At 50.7% G+C, this 25,382-nt stretch overlaps 1 protein-coding gene across 1 annotated transcript in view; it reads right to left on the minus strand.

Annotated features, from left to right (window-relative positions):
- The window catches only part of FAIM2 (Fas apoptotic inhibitory molecule 2), a 43,816-nt gene extending 19,790 nt beyond the window's left edge, over positions 1 to 24,026 (minus strand). Inside the window, exons 1-6 of the mRNA XM_055579907.1 lie at positions 24,006 to 24,026; positions 10,576 to 10,836; positions 7,111 to 7,306; positions 3,938 to 4,041; positions 3,459 to 3,523; positions 2,969 to 3,022 (exon numbers count right to left, since the gene is read on the minus strand). Coding sequence (XP_055435882.1) covers positions 2,969 to 3,022; positions 3,459 to 3,523; positions 3,938 to 4,041; positions 7,111 to 7,306; positions 10,576 to 10,836; positions 24,006 to 24,026 — 701 coding nt within the window. The remainder of the gene's footprint in view (positions 1 to 2,968; positions 3,023 to 3,458; positions 3,524 to 3,937; positions 4,042 to 7,110; positions 7,307 to 10,575; positions 10,837 to 24,005) is intronic.
- Between the last annotated feature and the right edge of the window lie 1,356 nt (positions 24,027 to 25,382).

A 25,382-nucleotide genomic window follows, 5' to 3' on the forward strand; every position in this document is an offset into this window, starting at 1 on the left:
AGATGAGTGGTTGGGAGGAAGGGCAGCGGGATGGGCGGCCTGGGGGCAGCTTGGGAGCCTGACCCTCACGTTTCCCCTCCCAGCTCCGGCACCACTGTCACGTGACCTTGAACAAGCTAATGAATTGCAGAGCCCCAGCGTCCTGCTTTGTCAAATAGGAATACTGGTACCAGTTCACTGGGCTGTAGCAAGAGTTGGATGGCAGCACCCAGTCCAGCCTTGAGCACCAAGGCCTGATGAAGGGGAGGGGAGGATGAGCGCTGTTATTATTATGACTAGACCCTGGCTGACTGACAGCTTCCTGGACAGGCTGGGACCCACCTCCCCCCGCCCCAGTTCTGGGCTCACATTTGTCCTCTGCCTGGCTCCCCCCACCTCCATACCATGGTCCTTACTCCCCCCACTGCAGGGAGGCATGCAGTTCCTGCTGCCGCAGCTCAGAGAAAGCAATCAGACAGTAAGGCAAGAGCCCACTGAGGGAGGTAACTGGGGCCTGGAGAAAGCCAGGGCTGGGGGTGGGGGTGCTGGGAGGCGGCCATCCAGGGAGTGGAGAACGAGTCAGAGGAGTGAGAGAGAGACAGACTCGTCAGATCCAGGGCCCCAGGGCCTGAGCTGGAGCCATGGTCTATTTACAGAATGTCAACACAGAGGCACGAGGCTCAGGTGGAGGCCAGCGTCCAAACCCAGCGTCCTCTCCCAACTGATGCTGCTCCGGGACCAGTTCCTGGCTGTGGCAGAGGCTGCCGGGCACGGAGAGGACATGCAACAGCTTTGCAGTTGGAAAGACAGGCTTCAATCCTGGCTCTGCTGCTTAGGAAGCAACATCTTCACTCTGACCCTCATTTTTTTTCAATGTATAAAATGGTAATAATAACAGTATCTGCCTGGGAGGGTTGCTGTTAGGGATCGAATGAAGAATATCTGCAAATCCCATGGCACAGTGCCTCATACAGAGAAAAAGACCTGTTTCATTCTTATTGCTGTTAAGGGCTTGGTACTTGGTGGGGGCCGGGGGGGGGGCGGTGAGACCCACTAGATGTCAGCCCTGCTAGGTGTCCAACCCAGAGGCAGACTCAGGACCAAGGTGAGGTGGGGAGGGGGCTGGAAGGACAGAGCCACAGGCTGGCTTTTTGTAGGACAGCACAGCATCTCGGTGGTGAATTCATCAGCACCATTAAGGCTTTGCCATGCTCCATGGAAAGCACAGGGCCCAGGCCCAATTCCGGCTTCTCTCCACCCCCATCCATCCCTGAGCCCAGCACAGCATCTCTGTTTTCTGCCTGGAGATGCTGAGGAGGAAGGAGGATGCTAAGTCTCGGCATTCGGAGGTCAGAGTCTCACACCCGCCCTCAGTGGGTCGACTCTGCCTCCACTTCCTGAGCTGCTTATTCTTGGATTGTTCCCCTGCTCCATCTGCTCAGGGCACAGAGTCCTGAAGACTCCCCCACAGAAAGCCTGACGAGGGGCCTGGAAACTCTCTCGAGGTCTCGGGGCTCAGAGGCTGCCAGGAGGTGCTGACGTGCTGGGAGTCATGCCAACCCGCCACGTGGGCTGATGGGGGCAGCAGTCCCTGGGGCCTCATTAGCTTTACCCTCATTAGTGTGCCCAGTTCCCCTAGACGCTCGCCTCCCTGCCTGGTCTGCAGACAGGCCCTCTGTCCTGCACCCTAAGAAAGGCTTTGGGTGTGAGTCTCCTCCCCTGGGACCCCCAGCTTGGGGCTCTTAAAGAGCCCCAGAGGCCAAGATGTCTCCTTCCTGTCAGTCTCTGGGCTGGCTTATGTTATCTCAAGGCCCACTGTGGGACTGTTCTGGGCTTGGGTGATCCAAGAAGCTCTGGGCTGAGCCTACATTTTCCACCAGATTCCTTTTCAATAACAGGCCTGGGACAGCTGTAGTGCACAAGCTCCTTGGGTGGACATTGGAGGCCTCCATCCCAGAAGGCCCACTGCTCTGTTGGGTGTCCCAGATTCCTCTCCACGGACCCTTGCAGTGCCCCGCCAGCCTGGTCCCTAACTCAACAAATGCACCCCCATGCACTCCCACTCCAGCTCCCACACACGCTTTTGCTTAAGCCACTCCAGTCCCCAGTCCTCTTGGCCCCTCCTGACGGGGACCGAGAGCTGCCCCTCCTCTTTCACGTGCTGCCTGGCCCTGCAGAGGCCGCCTTTCCAGCAGCCCCAGTTCCGGCCTGGGCTCACAATGGGTGCTGAAGGAGGCTTTGCTGACAGTAGGTCTGCTTTGAGCCTATGGTGGTCCGGCCTGCTGTTATCCAGAACAATTTCTTAACTGCCCACCTGGGAGGGTCAGAATAGCCTTCTCTCAAGTTACTTGCCATGTTCCTTGCAGAGTTTAGGATAGGCGGGAGCTGACTGCTCGAGGGGAAGGGAGTCTGCCAAGCAGAGGGATTAAGAGTGCAAGCCTCAACCTGAATCCTGGGTTGGAACCCCAGCTCCACCACTGTCTACCTGTGTGATCTTGGGCAAACTCAACCTCTCCAAGCCTGAGTTTTCCGAGGTAATTATACCCAGTAGACCTGAGCGAATGCAATACTGTATATCAAGCACAGTGAACAATGCCCAGCCCTTATTAGGCACTTTATAAGTGGCAGCTATTATGATTAATAATTCGTAAGCACTAATAACACTATGTTAATAAGAGTAGCAACATTATTATTAGTGTAGGCCAAGGCGTCCCAGCCCCTTTCTGCTCAGGGCCAAGGTCTGGGTCTCTCCAGCCATGACCCCAGCTCCACCCTTCCCTCCTTATGCAGGCTCCAAAACCAATACCCCTCTTCTCCCCTCCCCCTCAGACCTAAACACCTCAGAAAGGCCCTTCTGGCCATGCTCCTGTGAGGACAGTCCCCATGGGGTGGGGAGAGGCCATGGGCTGGGACTTGTCAGCAGAGACCTTCCACCCTGGGCCGCCATGGGTGCTTCCGGTGACGGGGGTGGGTGGCGCAGAATACTCACTAGGATGCCCAGTACCAGCCTGGGTTGGCCTGGACATAGTCCTTCACGGGGTCACTGCAGAGAAAGGAAGAAGAGAGAATCTGAATTGACCCTCTGTCTCCATTTCTGGCTCTACATCTGCACCTGCCCCCCGCTCCCAGTTCATGGGACTGGAGAGGAAGAAAGGAGTGACTGCAACCCTGGTGGGGCAGGGGACCCCAGCCACAGTCTTGGGCTGAGACGCGGACATGCCTGGATGTAGGGCTGGGGTGTCTGAGAGGAACGGCTGCTTCACAGACACTTGCTGGCCCGGAAAGCATGGAGCCACCCCCACTGGAGGGAGGACCCCTCCATGTGCCCAGGCTAAGGTTCTTCCCAGCACGAGGGGGGCTGCTGCCCTGAACAAATATCCCCAGGCAAACATTCCCAGACCTGTCTGATGCTGGATCCCCCCAACCCCACACCTGGCCCCACCACTCCTGGAGCGTGCTGGTCCACATGGTCAACTCACCAGAAGGTAAAGAGAGCCACGACACCTAAGGTCACCAGCAGCTGAATCAGCAGAATGGTATAGACCTGGGGACAGGAAGGGGTTCCTCTCAGCTTAGGGGGCCCTGTTGGAGGCCGGGAGGCTCAGGCCCCCAGCCAAGATCAGGCAGGCCCAGCTTCCTGGTGACTCAACCTACCCTCCAGACCCGCATCCCAGGCCCTCCACCCTCCATCTTCAGAGTCACTGGAAGGAATCCAGGCCAAGGAGAAAAGAGAGCAATGACGCTCCACAGCCTGCACCCATGGGGTCTGGAGAGAAGAGAGGAGGTGTTCAGGCATAGCAGGGGGTGGTGGATGCCCCACTTACCAGCAGGTACTATCAGCTGGGATCACAGCGATGGGGAGAAGGGTGGCCTCCGGGCAGAGGGTTGGGCCAGGGGTTTCTCAGGGGGATTTTCCTGCCCACCCTCCCAGTCTGGGGGAGTTGGGGGAGGCAGTTACCTTTCTGATGAAGACTCGGCGAACCTTCTGGTCGTCCCAACTGAAGGTGGTGAAGAACTCATGGTCTCCAGTGGGGAAGCCACTCTCATAGCTGGAGCTGCTGTCTGGGTGGCAGGGGGAGGGCCATGAGTGCCCCACACACACGTGAACACTGCCCCCGACGGCCACCTGCTCAGAGCATTTGTCAGACTGGCTCCCAGGACCAGGCGAAGCCTCTCTCTCCAGCCCCATTCTCAAACCTCCAGCCCCACCGCATCTCTTCCCACAGAGGTCCCAGACCTCTCCCAGGGTGCCTCTCACCTGTCTTGTTCTGAGTCCTGAGAAAGAACTGTCTCCTCCCCTTCTTCCTGCCCCCACCCCCAGCTGGGGCTCCCTGGGGGCCATGTTCTTTCATAGAAATGTGGCCTTTCCCTCTTGTGCCCCCCATCCCCCTCCCTGGACACTCTAGCTCCCTCTCGGCTGAGAATCAGAGAGGGGACAGCCACGCTCCCCGGGCCACCTCGCACATCCCCAGGGTCATTGGTCCAACCCCAGGTTGCTCTGAGGCCCTTGGGGTGGGAAGTGGAGACTCCTGGGAAGATCAGACCTGCTGGTGCTCTAGCTGGGAACCAGGGAAGGGCAGTGACTGGAGGGAAAATAAAGTCAGGTGAAGTTTGGGAGCCTGGTCCTAGAACTTACACTTTCAGAAAAGCGTGGGCTCCAGAAGAAAACATGTGGATTGGTCCTCAAGACTGCCTAGCTGTGGGACCTTAAGGGAGTCACCAGCCTTCTCTGAGTCTCTTCTATGATAGAGGTCGGTGATACCCACCCACCGGGGATGAAACAAGATAAAACTGAAAACTTTGTGCCTGATGCTGACCACACCAACCTCTTAATTCTGCATCTGAATCATTCCTAAAGCCTCAAATATGTCCACTCTATTCTCCCCCACTATCCCTACCAGATCTCCCCGAACTTCCCGTCCACCGCAATAGCCTCTATCTTGGTCTTTCAAAGCTGATGTTGGCACTGCCCTTGCTTCAGGTTCTTTGATGGCTCCCCACTGCCTTTTGGGCTTCCCCAGTGGCTCAGATGGTAAAGAATTTGCCTGAAGTCCATGCAACTGGGGTTCCAACCCTGGGTTGGAAAGATCCCTTGTAAAAGGGAATGGCTACCCACTCCAGTATTCTTGCCTGAAGAATTCCATGGACAGAGGAGCCTGGTGGACTACAGTCCACAGGGTCACAAAGACTCAGACAGGACTTAGTGACTAACACACTGCCTTTTATTCAAGTTTGAGTTCCCCAACAAAGCCTCCTCAGCCTCCCATGAGCCCTCCGGCTCCACTGCACACTGCTCCCTGCTACTCTTCTCCAGCGTGACTATATATTTTTCAGTGATATGTTCTCATGCCTCTGAGCCTCTGCATATTCTTTCTTTCAACCTCAGACACTCATTTTCCCACCTCTTCACCAAGCTAACACATGCCATCCTTCAGGACTCCATGTGGATACCCTGTCCTCCAGGAAGTCCTCCCTGACTGTCGGCAGGTGAATGGCTGAGGCCTCCATCACCGCACCTGTTTCCCTGTGTGGTGGTTGTCCATTTACTTGTCTACACAGTCATTTCTGTGAATGTAGGTCTTGCAAATCGGTGCATCCCTAGAAACCAGCTCAGTGCCAGACACAGTGCCTGGTGCAGGCTTAGGAAATGTTTGTCATCTGCCGACTGAAATGAGCTGCTTTCCTCTGCCCTGACAGTTCTGTGAAAACATTCCTTACAGCAGCCATTCCTGGCAACCAGGACACAGGAAATGAAGAAGTGGGGAGGGAGGTAGACCAGTTGCCAGCCTGGGGCTTTAAGACCCTAAACCTCTTATCCTTCACTACTCTGTGTACTGTCTATGTTTCCTGCCAAAGCCCAAATGGCCAGGCCACAGAGGGGGAGGAAAGGAGAGAAAAAGCAGTCCTGTGGGTGTCGGGGCAGTAGGAAGGGCTCCCACGAACACCAAACCTTCGTAGGCTCTCCAGTAGGTCACGGTGCGGTGGGACTTCTTGGCCCGAGGAGCTTTGTGGTGGGAGGTGCGAACCATGGTGGCCACTCCTTGTGAGTAAAGACTCTGTCTGAGGCATTGTTCTTGGGGTCGCTTCTAGAATTCTGTTGGGGGTGGGTGGGGACTCAATAAGGTGGGGGAGGGGATGAGGGGCTGTTAAGGGAGGTTGAAGGGGCTGAGGAAGACTTCATTACACCTCGTGGGGGGTTGTATGTTCCCAGGCCTGAGGCAAGGTTTCCCCAGGCTGCTCAGCCTAACAGAGGGGTCCCTACCAGCCATGATTCTTAGTCTGCAAGGAGCTAGCATCAGCCTGCATGGGTCTGCTTAGGAACTGTACCTGACTGTGAGAGATGCTAAGGCTGGTGTGGGTTAGTTGCTCAGTCGTGTCTGACTCTTTGCAACCCCATGGACTGTAGCCCACCAGGCTCCTCTGTCCATGGGATTCTCCAGGCAAGAATACTGGAGTGGGTTGCTATGCCCTCCTCCAAGGGGATCTTCCGGACCCAGGGATCGAACCCCGGTCTGCATTGCAGGTGGGTTCTCTACCATCTGACTCACCAGGTAATCCCACTACGGCTGATATTTGCTTCCAGTTAAGGCCTGGGGAAGGGAGAGTCAAGGAGAGTGATGGATGAAGGGGATCCTCAGGTTGGGGCCCCCAACAACCCTGGGGCCTCCATGCACCCAGGTTTCAGATCAGCCAGCATGTAAGCAGACTGCATCCCATCCACAGGGAGCCAGTCCCAGTTGAGGCCACGGTCAACTGTGGTCTCGTACTGTTCCTTCCTGTTTCCGCTCTAACCTTGCCCACTCCTACTCTGCATCCCTTTCTTCTAGACCAACTCCTGGTTTTTCTCCCCTATCTGTTCCCTCTTTTTTTCCTAGCTCGATAACTTGGAAAAAAACCCTCTTCCCTACCGAAGAGAACTCTGACTGCAGAAACTGTATCTCTCTTTTCTCATGGAGTTCTCCTTGACCTATCTTTAGAACAGCCCTCCAAACTCTAAACCTTTGACATCACAGCCTCGTCTGACAACCACACAGTGCATCTATTTCTGGGCAACTTCCTCCTATACAGGTTTTTTCATATCGGCCCATCACTTCCCCTCAAGCTCCTGCCTCCAGGAACTGAGAGACTTACTAGGGTCCACATAGGCCCAGCTGGGGTGGAGAGGCACAGCCGAGGGGGCCGGGGGGAAGGCTCCTGCCTTGAGCCCCTCCCCAGAGGTGGCCTCCTCATAGGAGGGCGGGGCCGAGGGCACTGCCGGAGTCTCCTTCTTCTCGCCATTCACCTGCTGCTGCCCCTCTGTCCCGGGGGCCTTGTTAGCCACGGAGAGCTGTGGAGGAGAGGCAGAGAAAGACAGTCACCGGGGACAGGGCGCCACCCAAGTCCTCCGCAGCAGCCCCTCCACTTCTGGGATTCCCCCAGGTACTTTCTCCCCTTACTAGAATGACAGGGGTGCAGACAAGAGTTTCCCTATTTTATGTGGGGTATATATACAATGGAATATTACTCAGCCTTAAAAAAGAAGGAATTCCTGTCATTTGCAGCAGCATGAATGAATCAGGAGGACATTATGCTAAGTGAAATAAGCCAGACCCAGAAAGAAAAAACTGGAGGATCTCACTTATACATGGAATCTGAAATAGTCAAACTCACAGGAGCACAGAGTAGAATGGTGGCTGCCAGGGTCAGGGGGTGGTGGGGGGAGTGGGGAGATACTGGTCAAAGGGTACAAAGGTTCAGTTATGCACGATGAATAAGTTGTGGAGATCTAATGCACAGCATGGTGGCTAGAGTTAACAATACCGTATTGTGTCCTTGAAATCTGCTGAAAGGGTAGATCATAAGTGTTCTTGCCACCAAAAAACAATGAGAAAGTAACTATGTGAAGTGATGGACGTGTTAACTAGCTTGATTGGGGTGATCATTTTGCAAGTTACATGTACATCAAAATATCATACACCTTAGATATATACAATTTGTTTTTTTGTTTTTGGCTGTGCCATGCAGCATGTGGGATCTTAGTTCTCCTACCAGGGATCGAACCTACGCTCCCTGCAGTGGAAGCGTGGAGTCTTAACCACTGGACCACCAGAGAAGTCCCTATATACAATTTCTATTTGTCAATTCTACCCCCAGTAAAGCTGGAGAAAAGAATCTTATTTTATGGATGAGAGAACTGAGCTCTAGGAGGCTCAGAGCTGGCCAGAGGCATACGCACTGGAACAGGGGTAAGAACTAAGCAAGCTGGAAATTCTTAGGCGAGCCACCATTGGGGGTCACTGTCCCTGGGGCAGTGCCCGGCTCTAAACGATTTCACCTTTTTCCTGGGGTCCAGAGAAGGGCCTTGCACAGAGTAGGCGCTTAAAAAATACTACTCAATGAAAGGTTCTCTCACTCAATCTCCCTGTTACCATGCTAACTATATTTTGACCCCTGTTTTCAAATGAGGGAACTGAGGCTCAGAGAGGAAGAATGACTCAAAGCCGGCCATGGCCCACTGGGCTGCAGAGTCCAGACACCATCCACTGGGACTGGCCTTCTCCTGGGCTGGAGAGGACCAAGGAAGGCAGGGATTTGGAAAGCAGGGAAACAGAAGGGGGAGAGGAGAGGGGGAAAGGAGGAAGAGGAATAGGGGCTGCAGCAGAGTGGAGGGGCAAGAAGCCCTTGGCTAAGAATCCGTTTTGGAAATCTCGAGGCCTTCCCTAGTGGCTCAGTTGGTAAAGAATCTGCCTGCAATGCAGAAGACCCAGGTTCAATCCCTGGGTCGGGAAGGTCCTCTGGAGGAGGGAATGGCAACCCACTCCAGTATTCGTGCCTGGAGAATTCCAAGGACAGAGGAGCTGGCAGGCTACAGTCCATGGGGTCGCAAAGAGTCGGACACGACTGAGTGACTAACTCTTTCTTTCTTTCTTATTGGAAATCTCAGCCTCTCTCCCTTAAACCAGAACAGAATCAGACTGTTACTAATGGAAGGGAAAGCGCCTTGTTCAGCCCCTTCCATCATCTTACAGACAAGGAAACTGAGGCCCAGTGGGAAATGTCCCATGGCAGGATGACAGGCCCCGACAATGTACAAGTTCAGCTTCAGTGAGAGGATATGGGCTTTGAGGGCCCGAATGAGGCCGCCAGGGAAGAGATGACTTGGGAGGCAGGGGTGGTATGAAAAAGGAAACCACACCAGGATATTCTGCTTCCGTCCAGCCCTGAGGACCACTGAACTGGAGGGGCCTTTTCCATCATCAGAAAGTCTGGGAGCAAGCTGGAGGGTAGGGGGCGGAGGAGGCAGGGGCAATACATTCACCCCAGGACAGGAAGCAGCGTCAGCAAAGTGACTGATGGAGGCAGGGGTGGGAAGTGGAGGGAGAGAATCTGCAGAGGTGGGAGCGCTTCATTTCCCCCATGGTGAACCCCCACCCCTAGATCCTCAGGGAAGGGCCTCAGAACCCAGGCCTGTGGGAATGGAGCCCTGGCTCATCTGCTTCCCTCCTACTCGCCAATCCCCTTCATCACCCAGATTGGAAGGGTCATGCCCAGGAAAATCCACTTCAGCCCACCAGAACCAAGGTCCTCTGAGCCCAGACCCAGGGCTCATGCCTGGGAAAGGATTATCACCTCTGACCTCAGCCCTGTCCACACTGGTCCTCCTCACCAGGAACCACCCTGCTAACCAGACCCCCAGAGCCTCCTTGGCCCTGCCCTCACCACATCCAGCACTCCCAAGTGAAGCCTGCCCAAATGGCAGGAGATGGTATCACCCAATGACATCATTTTTTGGCCTGATGAGCTTGCAAACAAGGAAAAGAGGGTCTAAGAGCCCAGGAAAGATGCCATTGGCTCTGAGGTTCATCTCTGAGGAAAAAAAAGTGGGAGCAGAAGGGAAGCCCTTCTTCTGTTTTCTCTACCCAATCCTTAGCACCACCCCAGAGGACCCTCTTCCTTTGCCTGAGGCCCTGGTGGTTGTATAATTCCACAGGCTGTCAATGTTACATAACCCTACTAGGCCAGCCAAGTCTCTGCCCCAGTCCCCCTCCTCTACATTTCAGGCCTAAAACAGGAACAAAAAGAGAAGACGTTTTATCCGGTCCCATTCAGTCCCATGTCTGGCCAAAACCAAAACAAAAATTAGAACATCCTGAAGCAGGGTTGCCATAGTAACTCCTCAGCCACAGGGGCTGTATCCAGAAATGGAAAGATGACAGGGAGTTGGAGGGGGGGTTTCTGTGGAGGGTGTAAAAGATGAGTATAACATGGTTGCGGTTGGGATTGGACAAAAGAGGGGGGTGCCACATACAGACTGCCTCTCAGGGTTCATCCTGGGGATACACACACACACACACACACACACGACTCCTAAGCTGACTCCTTAAGAAGACCTGGGCATCTGTGAAGGGTCCTGTGATGCCAAAGCATGGGTGGAATGTAGATGGAGGAGAGGAGAGCCTGGTGGGCAGGAAGAGGCCACAGCCCATTCCTTGAAATGGGCCTTTGGGTCCTCTGACTTCAGCAAGGACCACCCAGGACCTTCGCAGGAGAGCCAAGCACAAGGTGCTTACAGTGGTCCAGAGGGCTTGCTAAGGATGACAGGGAGATGGGGGAAACCTGAGGATGGAGGATGGTGCGGGCGGGGGAGATGCCGGTACCTTTCCCTGTGTCATGGTGCCGTCTCTCGGGGAAGGGGTCCCTGAGGCAGAGGCGGCCGCTCGGGTCACCGCAGCCTGCCTGCGTCTCTTCCTTTCTCCGCGTGGGTTCTAGCAACATCCACTGCAGCCGGGCCAGGCGGACCGGAGCGTACCATCCAGGCACGGGGGGTGGGGGGAAGAGGGGGCGGGCCAGGAGGCTGCTGCGGAGGCCTCTGCGGAGCTGCAGGCGGCGGCGGAGGCGGAGGAGCACCGCCCCCTCCTCCCACCCACTTCACCCTGGTACCCTCACCCCCGGGGACCAGGGAGCTCAGCGCTGCGGCACTGCCCAAGTGGATGTGTCCGCGCGGGCGGGAGGAGGCGCGGGGACTCCGTGACACCCGACCAGCTGATGCTGCCTGCCTGTAACTGGAGCTGGGTGACAGGGCCTTATCTCTGCACCATCTCTGCCGCTGTCAGGCTCCATCGTACCTATGACTCCCCCGCCCTTTGGATGCCGCCCTGGTTTCTATCTCCGTTTCCACCCCCACTCTCATCATCTCTGTTTCGTCATTCAAGCTGGAGTGGGAAAAGTCTCTGATGTCTTCTCTACCCTACTGTCCCCCTGGGCCCTAAGTTCCTGTGGGCCTCTAGGCAAACCCTGTGTGGGCCTCTCTCCTTGCCTCCCTTTTCTCACCTGTGAAATGGGAGCAAGAGGCCCCTCCCGACCTTGTCCCAGAGACCTTGTCACAGAGACATGGGCAGTGGGAGGATGCAACGTCTATTTTTCTCAACCCTGCTGGGACATTTTACCAGATCTTTCTGGAGAGGCCTCTAGTTCTGTCTCAAAACCTTTCCACCCACCTACATTGCTCCCTTTTTGCCTTCAATCTCAGCCTCCACCGCCCCTGTTATCCATCTCCTCCCCCTTCCAGAGCTGGTCCCACCCCATTCCCCAGTCTTGTCCTTGGGACTCAGCCATCACTGGGCCCTGTTTTCTGCGGTTGCTGCAGTGTTGGTGTGGGATTTGCAACCTCAAGAGCTGGGCTCGAGTCCCAGTGCAGTCACCCACTGGCCATGTGACTTTGACAAAGCTTTAACCTCTCTGAGTTGCAGCATCTCCTGTGGGAAGGAGGCTAACAGTGGAGCTCTGTCCACCCTGGATGTACTGTGAGACACAGGGGCTATGGTGGTAGAAGCAGACTGAAGACCATAAAGGGCTGTGAATTTTTGAGTCATTATTATTTGAAGAATCTCCTTTGAGAGTGTCTTGAACTGCCCCAGGGTGAGGGCTCAGAGATCTGCCTAAAGAAGGATATGAACCTTGAAGGATGGGAGGAGAAACCAAGATTTGGTGCAGGTGGGGGTGGCCCCCTGCCTCCTGCTTCCTTGTCGTCTCCGAGCTTGACCCACCTAGTGACCAGAGAGAAAGCAGGGCCCTGGGTTGGCAGGTAAATTGTTGATGTTTTTTTGCCACCTCCACTCATCTGCTATCTCCCACTCCATAACTACCAACTTCCCACACACTTGCTTAAACCTAGGCCTCCCTGTCCAGAGGCTTTGTCAGCAGCCCCCACGCCCACCACCGACACACGGAGTCTCCTCCCCATGCCCCTCCCTGTCCTGTTATCTCCTCCCCAGCCCTTCTCCCTGACCCCTTCTTCCCACAAGCTGCCCCCGGCCCTGGCACTGCGGAAGCTCTGCCCAGCATTCCAGGTTCTGGCCTTCCCCTCCCTCCCTCTCTGATCCTGTGTTCGTTCCTGAGCATTTTCCTTCTCCTGTTTGGCAGCTCAAGTGCCATCTCCTCCAGGAAGCCCCCGTGGTCCCTAGTCTGGGTTGGATGTACTCTTCTGTACTTTCAGAGTGCCCTGACGTAGCACCTGTCACGTGGTACTTGGAGTTTGTCAGTTTCCCCATTAGACTCTAAGAGATCCTATCTCTAGCAGTTTTTGTGTTAGCAGGGCTGAAGACTGTGCCAGGCATGTGGAATGACTGAATCTTGTTACTGTTATCCAGACATACAATCTTATGCAGAGCCTCAATTTACTTAGGCCTTGGTATCCTCCTGTGTTTGTGACTCTTGCCTACTCCTTGTACCCTCATTCCTCTGCTGTAGCTACACAGGCTTCTTGGCTGTTCTAGACTGGGTCAAGCATAGCTCAGGGCCTTTGCACTTACTCTGTCCTCTGCCTGGGATCTCTACACACCCCCACTTTCTTCACTGCCCTGCTCAGACATCACCTTATTGGGGGGCGGGATCTTCCTGATGTTATACAAGTAGCAATGCACCAGTGTACCTCCACTCAGTTCACTGGGCAGTCCCTTTTTCCGGACTCAGCTGTCACCTCTGATATTTATTTTTGTTTAGTTTTTTTTATCGCTCTTTCTCCTCCCATCAACTATATGAGAGGAGGCATTTCGCCCTACATCCCTGGGTTAAAATAGTGCCTGGCATAGATGTAGTAGGTACTTGATAAACATTCGGCTAAGGAAAGTGCAACATTATATACAATCCTTATGTTCTTCAGACATTTTGACATTGTCAGTGCTATGATGTTTCTCAGATGTTGGACTCTATGACCTTGACATAGAGTTGGACTTGTTGACTCTTGACCTTGCTTATATATATCCCATTATGTAGTCTTCATTCATCATTCAGAAGTTGAAATGCTTGTCTAGTACTCCACTGGCCTCTGGAGGCAGTGAAGTCCAGTGATCAAGTTCACAGGCTTGAGAGTCAGGCGGCCTTGGTTCAGATCCCAGCTTCTCTACTTGAAGGCTGTCTGACTCCAGACAATTACTTCCCCTCTCAGAGCCTCAGTTTCCTCATTTGTACAATGGGGGACAGTGATGGTACTGACTTCACAAGACTGTAGAGAGGCTGAAATGATAATATCTGTAAAGGGCTTCCCATAGTGCTCAGCACATAACAAATTCTCTGTAAGTAACCTACTGGGCTTCCCAGGTGGCTCAGTGATAAAGAATCCACCTGCCAAGCAGGAGACACTGGTTCAATTGCTAGTCCAAGAAGATCCTCTGGAGAAGGAAATGGCAACCCACTCCCGTATTCTTGCCCAGGAAATTTCATGGACAGAGGAGCCTGGCAGTCGCAAAGGCTCTGTGGGATCTCAAAGAGTTGGACATGACTTAGCGACTAAACAGCAGCTGCAAGTAAGCTATCAACCTTAAGAGTTACACAAATGTTGTTGAATGAAATAATTAACTCCCACCCTCATAAAGCACTCAGTTCCACTGTTATTCATTCTTCATGTGTGTAATGCTTACATCTGTGTGACACCCTGTTGGGGACAGTGATTCAAAGAGGAATCAGACCTGCAGTCTTTCCTCAAGGAGGAGTGATCCATCCCGAGCACGTTCAGAGCTCACCCCTGTGCAGCATGAGGGCCAGAGAAAGTGCGGCCAGGGAGCTTAGAGGGTGAGGCGCCTGAAGGATCCAGAGGGTGCGGAGCTCCCCAGGGGAGTTGGGAGCTTGTTGGGGTAACATCCTTGAATCCCCAGCCCAGGGAATGAGCTTTACTCCATGCTCATGCAGTAGGGAAATTGGGGCCAGGGGAGAAGGGGCAAGTTTCAAGGTTTTTTTGAGCAGGGCATGCTCCAGGGCTTCTCCTATCTGCCAATGCAGGAGATGTAAGAGATGTGGGTTCAGTCTCTGGGTCAGGAAGATCCCCTGGAGGAAGGCATTGGCAACAAACTCCAGTATTCTTGCCTGGAGAATCCCATGGACAGAGGAGCCTGGTAGGCTACAGTCTATAAGGTCACAAAGAGTTAGACATGACTGAAGCGACTTAGCACAGCACAGCACATCCTCCAGAAAGACCACACTGCTGGAGTCATTTTTTTCATTAAAGCATTTTCTTAAACAAGAAGGGCAGGATGGAGGCAGTGGTCCAGTGGTTAATAATCCACCTTACAGTATAGGGGACGCCAGTTTGATCCCTGGTCTGGGAAGATCCCACTTGCCGCAGGGCAACTAAGCCAGTGCCCCACCACTACTGAAGCCCACGCACCCTAGGACCCGTGCTCTGCAACAAAAGAGGAACCCCCACTCGCTGCAACTAGAGATAGCCCATACAGCAATGAAGACCCAGAGCAGCCAAAAATAAATAATTTTTTTAAAAGAAGGGCAGAAGGGTATGTCTGTGAGCAACACGTGGGAAGGACTGAATGAGGGAGAGGCTGGAGGTGCAGCGATAGCATGGAGACTTCAGGAGAGTTCTGATTATGGGCATTCAGAGCCCAGGCTGACTGAGCTGGGCGGCTCAAGTGTGGGCCCTACGTGAGATGCTTCACTTCTCCATGCCTCAGGTTGCTCTTCTGTGAAATGAAACTTGAGAGTTAGCGTTGGTAAAGCGCTCAGAACAGGGCCGGCCATATAGCAAGTGCTCCATACGTGTCTGGTGACTTTAAAGTGAGACAAATGATGGAGAGAGGCAAAGATGGAGACAAAGATGTCTCCATTTGTCCAGGGTCAAAGATGGAGAGAGGCAGATGGCTTGGGGCAGAATTGACCACACTTGGGTAGAGGCTGGATATAGATAAGGGGTGAAGGGGCATCAGAAGAGATGGGGGCTTGGAGGCCAAGTCCCTGGGTGAATGGTGTTATTATGAGAAGGGAAGAGATGTTGATGTTCTCAGGTGGGGTCGGGTCGAGTTTGCAGTGCCCGTGGGACACCCAGGTGGCGATGTCCCATGGGCGGTCAGCTGGAGGTCTTGGGCAGGACTTACATGGCTCAGGGGACACTAGGCACTGGATTCTAGGGGAACACCTCTGCCCTGCCTGCCCTGGAGCACAGCCCTGGGGCCTCAGGGAGTCTAGCAGTGGGGTCGCCAGGGACTGGGTGGCCACTGGTCATTAGCATGTGGACAGTGGCTGGATCACTGGGGACATGAGGAGAGCGAGGCCAAGGAAGGAAGAGGAAGGCAAGCAGACCTGAAGCATCACCTGAGGTATGCAGGCGATGGAAGGAAATTATTTTCCTCCCTCCAGAATCCCCCTCACCATCTTCAACCTCCAGGCTGAGGCGAAAATGGAGAGATTTGAAGGCCACACGTCAGTGTCTTCGGGGCTACTCCTTGGGCAAGGGAGCTCACGCGCCCCCGTTGTTTCTGTTTCAGGCCCCCTCCCTGTCAAGTTCACACCGGGGCAGCCCCTCCGGCTTCTTGTTCTGCTGTGGTTCCCAGTCAGTTCTGTTTTGGGGCAGCTGCCAGGGGAGGGGGCTGAAGGTGTGGACAGAGGCACCACTTCTCATTTTACAGGCATAGAAGCAAAAGGCCAAAGAGGGCTAGTGACTAACCCAATGTTACATGACAGGTTGGGGGCTGTGCCAAGGTAAGAAGCGTGAATGTGACCCCGGCTTGGGGACCATCAGCCCGGGAGTGATTCAAAATGACAACATTTAGAATGGGTATGGAGGACAAGTTGGAGGGGTCCCAGGCTTCCTAGGTGGGCACAGTCAGAGCCATTCAGTCTCCTCTCCCCAGATCCACACCCATACCCCCAATACACCCAGCCAGTGGCAGCACCTGCCCCTGAGGGTGAAGAGAGAACTGCAGAGGCAGGGGCTGGAGCTTGGGTGGCTCAGAGCAGGCAGATCTCAGGCTGGGCTGCAAGAGGCAGTGGTCCAGGCCTGCTCTGGGTACCAGCGCACCTCCCTGTGTATACGAGTACCTCAGGTGTGGCAGCCTCCCACAGATTTTGAAGCCTGCCGTTGCCCTGCATGTCCCTGGCCCCCTACCCCTCTCACTGCTATCCTTATAGGCCCTTTCAAATTCCTCCCTTTCTCCCCGCTCTGCCCCCAACAGCCCTACAGCAAAGAAACCAACATCCTGTTCAGGCCAGTCATAGCCTGGTTGTACAACTCCTCTATGCTGGTGTGTCCATTCCTGCCTCCCCCTCCTTCACCCCAGGACACACTGTCTCCTCAGACACGGTCTGCGAAGCATGGGAACACGTTGTCTCTGGTAGGCACCAACACCCTGAATCACTTTCCAGCTGTAGGAATTGCTTACAGTGTGAAATTGCATTCCTGCTGCTCTCGGCAGTACTGGGGGCCCCTGAGAAGTCATTTCCTTCTCCCTGGGTCTTGGTGTGGGCACCCACCCTCCCTGATTCCTGGGATGGTCACAGGTTGTTACGGTCACTTGTTATGTTCTGTGTGCTATGCGTGTGCATTTCTGCTTCTCCACCAGATGCTCCTTAAAGGTAGACTGTGTCCCTTGATCCTTACAGCAGTCCCCCCACCCCACCCCAGTCTCTTCCACCTGCTAGAGTTCAGTAGTGAAGTATATGGGGTTTTGGATCTAGGTCCATTTGGGTGTGAATTCTGACCTTGCTACTTATTATATGAGTGACTTTAGGCAAGTCACTAAACTTCTCTGAGCTTAGTAATGGATATCCATTGATTCATTCATTCATTCAACCAATATTTACTGAGGTCTTACTACATCTCAGGCACTGGTGTATATACAACAGCCAACACAAAAGATGCAATTCTCTGCCTTTGGGGATTTACTTTTTAGTGGGGAATATTAACATTTGTCTCATGGGGCGATTGTGAAGACTTGATGAACCATCATATGGGAAAAGCTGAAACAGCGCCTGACATGGTAGGCTTGACACACTGGAGCTGTTGCCATGCACATCCATCCAGGACCATTTGCTGAGAACTTACTATGCGTCAGCTCCCTGCTGGGTATCTGGGAGACAGAGATGCAGAACGCCCATCCATGCCCGCAAGGAACTTGCAGTCGAACATACCAACTATGTAACAATGGGCTCATCTGTCTGAGTCATTGTTCAGAAGCTTGTAACCAGTGTCAGCTTGTATTGCATCCTACAAAGAACCATAAGTTTCTAGAATGTTAGATAGAGCAGGGACAGCTGTTTGTCCCCCAATATCCCTCAGATAAAGCCATATATGATTGATGGTTATCAACACTATGGTTTGGGGAGGTTCAGAAAGAGGTGTGGTTATATTTGGTTGGGAGATTAGAAAGGATTGAGGGAGGTGATTTTTGAACTGCATCTGGAAGAGTGAAATTTAACAGAAACAATAGCGACAGAAAGAGGAAGAGACCCCCATCCCCTTTCCCAGCCCTCTATCCTTGGCCAAGATGATACCAGGCTCAAGATTCCACCATTAGAAATTCATTTCTTTGGATGAGCCTCCAGGAGGTTGCTGATGGGGACAAATCATTTCCGCAGGAATAACATGGAAGGATGCATCTGAGCTATGAGAAGAATGGTGGGGAAAAGAGACCTAGAAACAGTGGCGAGCAGGGTAATATGACTGGGGGAGTAATAATAATAGCTAAAATTTATCGAGCACTTGAGTGTTGGGCACTGAGGTAAGTGTGCTGCATGGATTGTTTCAGTTAGCCCTTGACAGCAGAGGTAGGTCCTCTTATCTCCATTTTACAGATAAAGAAACTGAGAGTTGGAGAGGTGAAGTGACTTGCACAAAGTCTCCCACACCTGGCAGTCAGCAGCCAGAGCCCAGCTCTTAACCACATGGTCCCACCTCAGTTACTGTTTTCTAACCAGTTAGTTGGGGGTTAATGGAAGCTCCTCTACTGAGGTGAAAGGCTTTGGTGATGGACATAAAACTCCCTGAATGGTGTGACATGCTGTAAGTCTTCACATGGGCCATGCCCCTTCTCTTTCTCCAGAGTGGAAAGCTCTATTTCATGAGCCTGATAAATATTTCAGTGGTATCTGTGTGGTCGAGGCTATGCAGCCGGTTCTCTGCAGCACTTGTGATCAGACTGGGTGATGTCCTGGGCCTGTTGAAAGTGTTCGATCAGTTTCATTTAAAAAGAAAAAAAGACCTTTTGCTTGAACAGTTGACAGTCGTCACTGGCATAAGACAGATCTGCAGGCTTTTCTGGAGAGAGGTCAGAGCATGAGCCGACCCAGGGTCCCATTTCCCAAGCAAGGACACAGCCATTCCCAACAGCTATTGATGGGCTCCTCCTTCCAACGCGGATGCCGTGCCAAGGGCTCCGTCACGCTTGGGGTCCTGAAAGGGTTGCATGGAGCCCAGAAAAGGAAACAAGGAACACAAGCCATGCCCCGAAGGCAGGGGCATAGAATTGAGAGCAAGGTGACCTGGGTTGATGCTTCTTGAGCACTTTTTTAAAAATGCTTGGTTGCAGTAAGAACATTTAATATGTGATCTACCTTCTTAACAAGTTTTTAAGGGCACAATCCAGTATTGTTAACTATAGGCATGATATTATATAGCAGATGTGTAGAACTTATTCATCTTGCATAACTGAAACTTGACACTCATTAAATAGAAACTCTCCACTTCCACCTTCCGCCAGCTCCTGGCAGCCGCCGTTGGACTCTCTGCTTCTGTGAGTTTGACTTAGATACCTCACAAAAGGTGATCACGTGGCATCTCTCCCTCGGCAACTGGCTTATGATTTAACATAATGTCCTCAAGCTTCATCCATGTTGTCATATATAGAAGAATTTCCCCCCTTTTTAAGGCTGACTAGCACTTTACTATATATGTATAATATATATATTTAGAAATATAGAGAAAAGGTGATATATATACCACCTTCTATTCATTCATGCATTCATGTATCATTGGACATTTAGATTATTTCCACATCTTGGCTATTGTGAATAATGCTGTAATGAATGTGGGAGTCTAAATAGCTCTTTGAGATCCTAGTTTCAATTCTTTTGGATAAACTCCCAAAAGTGGGATTGCTGGACCATATGGTAGTTCTAGTTTTAATTTTTTGAGACACTGCTATACTGCTTTCCATAGAGGCTGCACCATTTTACACTCCTCCCAACTGTGTAAAAGGGTTCCAGAGTCTCAACATCCTCCCCAACATTTGTTATTGTTTTTTTCTTTACTAACAGCTCTCCTAACAGGTGTGATGTATCTCATTGTGTTTTTGGTTTACTTTTCCCTGATGATTAGTGACTTTATATTTTCATATACTTGTTGGCCATTTGTCTTTTTTGGAGAAAAGTCTATTCAAGTCCTTTGCCTATTAAAAATAATGATAGAAGTATAGTTGATTTACAGTGTTGTGTTATTTTTTGCTGTATAGCAAAGTGAATGTTATCCATATACATATACACCTGCATGTGAAGTTACCTTGATCGTATCTGACTCTTTACAACCCTATGGACTGTAGCCCACCAGGCTCCTCTGTTCATGGGATTTTCCAGGCAAGAATACTGGAGTAGATTGCCATACCCTCCTCCAGGGGATCTTCCTGAATCAGGGATCTAACCAGGGTCTCTTAAGCCTCCTACATTGGTAGACATGTTCTTTACCACTAATGCCACCTGGGAAGCCCCATGTATACATCTATATCCACTCTTTTTTGGATCTTTCTCTATATAGGTCATTACAGAGTATTGAGTCAAGTTCCCTGTGCTACACAGTAAGCTCTTACTAGTTAATCTGTTTTATATATGGTCATGTGTATATGTCAATCTCAATCTCCCAATTTATCCCTCCTCCCCCCACACCTTTGCCATTTTTTTAAATCAATATTATCTGGGGCTTTTTTTGCTGTTGAGACAGGATGAAAAGCAAATGCAAAATGTCTTATTCATAAATTTTTATGTTGACTACTTATTGAAGTGATAATATTTGGGGTATATTGGGTTAAATAAAATATTAAAGCTAATTCTACTTGTTCTTTTTGCTTTTTTCATGAGAGTATGAAACAGTTTAAATTACAAATGTGTTTGCATTTTTGTCTCACATATTTCTTTCTATTGAACCTTGCTGATCTAGACTGATCCCTTCCCCACTGCCCACTCTTCTGAGGGGAACCCCATGGGAAGATGTCATGGGGGAGACTCAGATGGAGAGGGCTTGTGGCATGTTGATATAAGATCTATCCAGACTAGACTGGAAATGCAGAAAGATGTGCGAGGGGACAGCTGTGCTATCCCGGAAGTGGGGGTTCAGAACAGGTACTTTTCTCTTTCACACTCCGTATTTCTCTGTTCATACGTCTGACTGCCTAGGAGACTATGAGCTCCAGGATAAATAAGACCTTGTGTTATTCACCTTCATATCCTCAGTGCCAAGCACAGTGCCTGCCATAGAATGAGTCATTGAAAACATGCCTGCTGGGCCTTCCCTGGTGGGCCAGTGGTTAAGAATCCACCTTCCAATGCGGGAGACGTGGGTTGTATCCCTGGTTGGGAAACTAAGATCACACATGCCTGGAGGGCCACAAAACCCACGAGCTACACTAGAGATGCCTGCATGCCACAAGGAAGACCCAGCACAGCCAGAAAAAGAGAAAGAAAAAAAGAAGAGCTGTACTACTGCAAGGAGTGACGCAAGGGACAGGATGGGGAGAGAATCCAGACAGCAGAGGATGGTGCCGACATGGTGCCAGGCCCACCTGGGTGACCATAGCACTTGGAGATTTTAATCTTTAAATCTTTGAAATTATAATCTCCAGAGAAGAGTCAGGTTGAACTCATCTACACTCCCTAGGAGCTGAAGACAGCTGAGAACAGGCAGTGACCCTGAGGTCATTGCATCCAGCCTCCTGCCTCTTTGCTCCCTTCAAAGGATCAGATTCCTGTTCCTCCTGCGGTCAGCTCTGGCACAGTGCTTCCCCAGGTGTGCTTCCCCAGGTGTGCACACACATCTGGGAGAGAGATCACGGGGTCTCTCCACACTTGGGCCAGGGTGGGAAAGGCTGCTAGTGCAGCCCACGGAAGGCGGAAGCATTCAGCTACTTCTGCCTGGCACAGCTCTGCCTCCGTTTCAGGTTCAGGCCCCACCCTTGCCCAATTCATGGATCAGCGATTCTCAGGAGCACACTTCTCACACACCTTAAGTCTTGAGGTGGGGTCCCGTTGGCAGGTTCCCACAGTTCCCACCCTTGACGAGCCTCTTTGCCCTGCCAGAGGCAAGGTAAAGAGGCAGCAGGATTGGGGAGGGATTGAGCATGCAGGAAGGACCCCAGAGGAGCTCAGAGGGACAGATGGTAGTACTGCGCGTTGAGCAGCCTACTGTGGAACATAGGCACCAGGATTCTGGAGCTGGAATGCCTGGGTTTGAATCTCAGCTTCTCCACTTGCTGTATGTGACCTTGGGCAACCTCTTCAGACCTTGGGTTCCTCACCTCAGAAATGAGCACAATACAGATCCCCAGCTCAGAGGGTGGTTCAGAGATTCCATGACTGAAAATAAATCAAGCACTTAAAACTGCGCCCGGCACATGGCAAACACTCAGTGTTAGAGGTAGTCTTGCTCCCTCACGTCATACGTGGGGAAGCAAGGCTCAAAGAGGAGTAATAACTAGGGCATAGTTATCCAGACAAAATGATTTTATATCATTCAGTTTTTTCTTTTAGTTTTTATTATGGAAATTTTTAACTTAAAAAGGAATAATATGATGGACTCATTATGAAGAAGGGTACTCATTCAGATCAGATCAGATCAGTCGCTCAGTCGTGTCCGACTCTTTGGGACCCCATGAATCGCAGCATGCTAGGCCTCCCTGTCCATCACCAACTCCCGGAGTTCACTCAGACTCACGTCCACCGAGTCAGTGACGCCATCCAGCCATCTCATCCTCTGTCGTCCCCTTCTCCTCTTGCCCTCAATCCCTCCCAGCATCAGAGTCTTTTCCAATGAGTTAGCTCTTCGCATGAGGTGGCCAAAGTACTGGAGTTTCAGCTTTAGCATCATTCCTTCCAAAGAAATCCCAGGGCTGGTCTCCTTCAGAATGGACTGGTTGGATCTCCTTGCAGTCCAAGGGACTCTCAAGAGTCTTCTCCAACACCACAGTTCAAAAGCATCAATTCTTTGGCGCTCAGCCTTCTTCACAGTCCAACTCTCACATCCATACATGACCACAGGAAAAACCATAGCCTTGACTAGACGGACCTTTGTTGGCAAGGTAATGTCTCTGCTTTTGAATATGCTATCTAGGCTGGTTATAACTTTCCTTCCAAGGAGTAAGCGTCTTTTAATTTCATGGCTGCAGTCACCATCTGCAGTGATTTTGGAGCCCAAAAAACTAAAGTCTGACACTGTTTCCACTGTTTCCCCATCTATTTCCCATGAAGTGATGGGACCGGATGCCATGATCTTCGTTTTCTGAATGTTGAGCTTTAAGCCAACTTTTTCACTCTCCACTTTCACCTTCATCAAGAGGCTTTTTAGTTCCTCTTCACTTTCTGCCATAAGAGTGGTGTCATCTGCATATCTGAGGTTATTGATATTTCTCCCGGCAATCTTGATTCTAGCTTGTGTTTCTTCCAGTCCAGTGTTTCTCATGATGTACTCTGCATAGAAGTTAAATAAGCAGGGTGACAATATACAGCCTTGACGAACTCCTTTTCCTATTTGGAACCAGTCTGTTTTTCCATGTCCAGTTCTAACTGTTGCTTCCTGACCTGCATACAGATTTCTCAAGAGGCAGATCAGGTGGTCTGGTATTCCCATCTCTTTCAGAATTTTCCACAGTTTATTGTGATCCACACAGTCAAAGGCTTTGGCATATCAATAAAGGAGAAATAGATGTTTTTCTGGAACTCTCTTGCTTTTTCCATGATCCAGCAGATGTTAGCAATTTGATCTCTGGTTCCTCTGCCTTTTCTAAAACCAGCTTGAACATCAGGAAGTTCACGGTTCACATATTGCTGAAGCCTGGCTTGGAGAATTTTGAGCATTACTTTACTAGCGTGTGAGATGAGTGCAATTGTGCGGTAGTTTGAGCATTCTTTGGCATTGCCTTTCTTTGGGATTGGAATGAAAACTGACCTTTTCCAGTCCTGTGGCCACTGCTGAGTTTTCCAAATTGGCTGGCATATTGAGTGCAGCACTTTCACAGCATCATCTTTCAGGATTTGGAATAGCTCAACTGGAATTCCATCACCTCCACTAGCTTTGTTCGTAGTGATGCTTTCTAAGGCCCACTTGACTTCACATTCCAGGATGTCTGGCTCTAGGTCAGTGATTACACCATCGTGACTATCTGGGTTGTGAAGATCTTTTTTGTACAGTTCTTCTGTGTATTCTTGCCATCTCTTCTTAATATCTTCTGCCTCTGTTAGGTCCATACCATTTCTGTCCTTTATCGAGCCCATCTTTGCATGAAATGTTCCTTTGGTATCTCTGATTTTCTTGAAGAGATATCTAGTCTTTCCCATTCTGTTGTTTTCCTCTATTTCTTTGCATTGGTCGCTGAAGAAGGCTTTCTTATCTCTTCTTGCTATTCTTTGGAACTCTGCATTCAGATGTTTTTATCTTTCCATTTCTCCTTTGTGTTTCGCTTCTCTTCTTTTCACAGCTATTTGTAAGGCCTCCCCAGACAGCCATTTTGCTTTTTTGCATTACCCTATTTTAATGATTGTCAGGCCCATCTACACTTCTGCCATACCTCTGGTGGTTTCTTGGCCATGCTCCACATGGCATGTGGAGTCTTCATTCTCCAACCAGGAATCGAACCTGCGCCTCCTATACAGGAAGTGTGGAATCTTAACCACTGAACCACCAAGGAAGTTCAGCCCTGAATTCTTCTGAAGCAATCTCAGCTGTTGTATCAGCTCACTTGTAAATATTCCAGTATGTATCTCTAAAAATAGCCGTGCATGCGTGCCAAGTTGCTTCAGTTGTGTCCAACTCTTGTGACCCCATAGACTGTAGCCCTCCAGGCTCCTCTGTCCGTGGGGATTCTCCAGGCAAGAATACTGGCATGGGTTGCCAGTACCTCCTCCAGGGTACTTTCCTGACCCAGGGAGCAAACCTGTGTCTCATGTCTCCTGCAGTGGCAGGCAGGTTATTTACCACTGGCACCAACTGGGAAGCCCCTAAAAATAGCTGCATTACTATTATTACTAAAATATTAATGATAATGTGTTAATATCATCAAATATTCATTCATTGTTCAAATTCTCTCTCATTTCTAAAACAGTTTGTTTAAATCGGAGTCCAAATAAGTCCACTCCACATCAAGAGGCCAAAGTATTGAAGCTTCAGCTTCAGCATCAGTTCTTCCAATGAATATTCAGGACTGATTTCCTTTAGGATTGACTGGTTTGATCTCCTTGCTGTCCAAAGGACTTTCAGGAGTCTTCTCCAGCACCAGTTCAAAAGCATCAATTCTTCAGTGCTCAGCCTTCTTTAGGGTCCAACTGTCACATCATACATGACTACTGAAAAAACTATAGCTTTGACTAGATGGAACTTTGTCAGCAAAGTAATGTCTCTGCTTTTTAATATGCTGTTTAGGTTAGTCATAGCTTTTCTTCCAAGGAACAAACATCTTTTAATTTCATGGCTGCAGTCACCATCCACAGTGATTTTGGAATACAAGAAAATAAAATCTGTCACTGCTTCCACTTTTTCCCATTCTATTTGCTCTGATCTTAAGTTTTTTGAATATTGAGTTTCAAGCCAGTTTTTTTACTCTCCTCTTTCACCCTCATCAAAAGGTTACTTCTTAGCATCCCCAAAAGTGATCAGTTTTTTTCTTTTTAATCATGAACTTGTGAATTCAAATATATTCAAAGTGTTTTAAATTATTGCCACTATAGTTAGGATATATTTAAAAACTTTCTTTCTGGCTTAAATTTATTTAATGAAGGTAATAAAATATAAAGATAACCCTTGGAAAACCTAGAGAACTCTGACTCTGGAATCAAATAACCCAGGGGTGGAATCCTGGCTGTACCACTTATGAGCTTGGTGACCTTGGTTGAGTTACTTAATTTCTCTTTTTTTTTCTATCTCCTCATGCCCCACAGAGGAAAATGGT

This window comes from Bubalus kerabau, chromosome 1 (assembly GCF_029407905.1).
Source record: "Bubalus kerabau isolate K-KA32 ecotype Philippines breed swamp buffalo chromosome 1, PCC_UOA_SB_1v2, whole genome shotgun sequence".
Classification (NCBI taxonomy): Eukaryota; Metazoa; Chordata; class Mammalia; order Artiodactyla; family Bovidae; genus Bubalus; species Bubalus kerabau.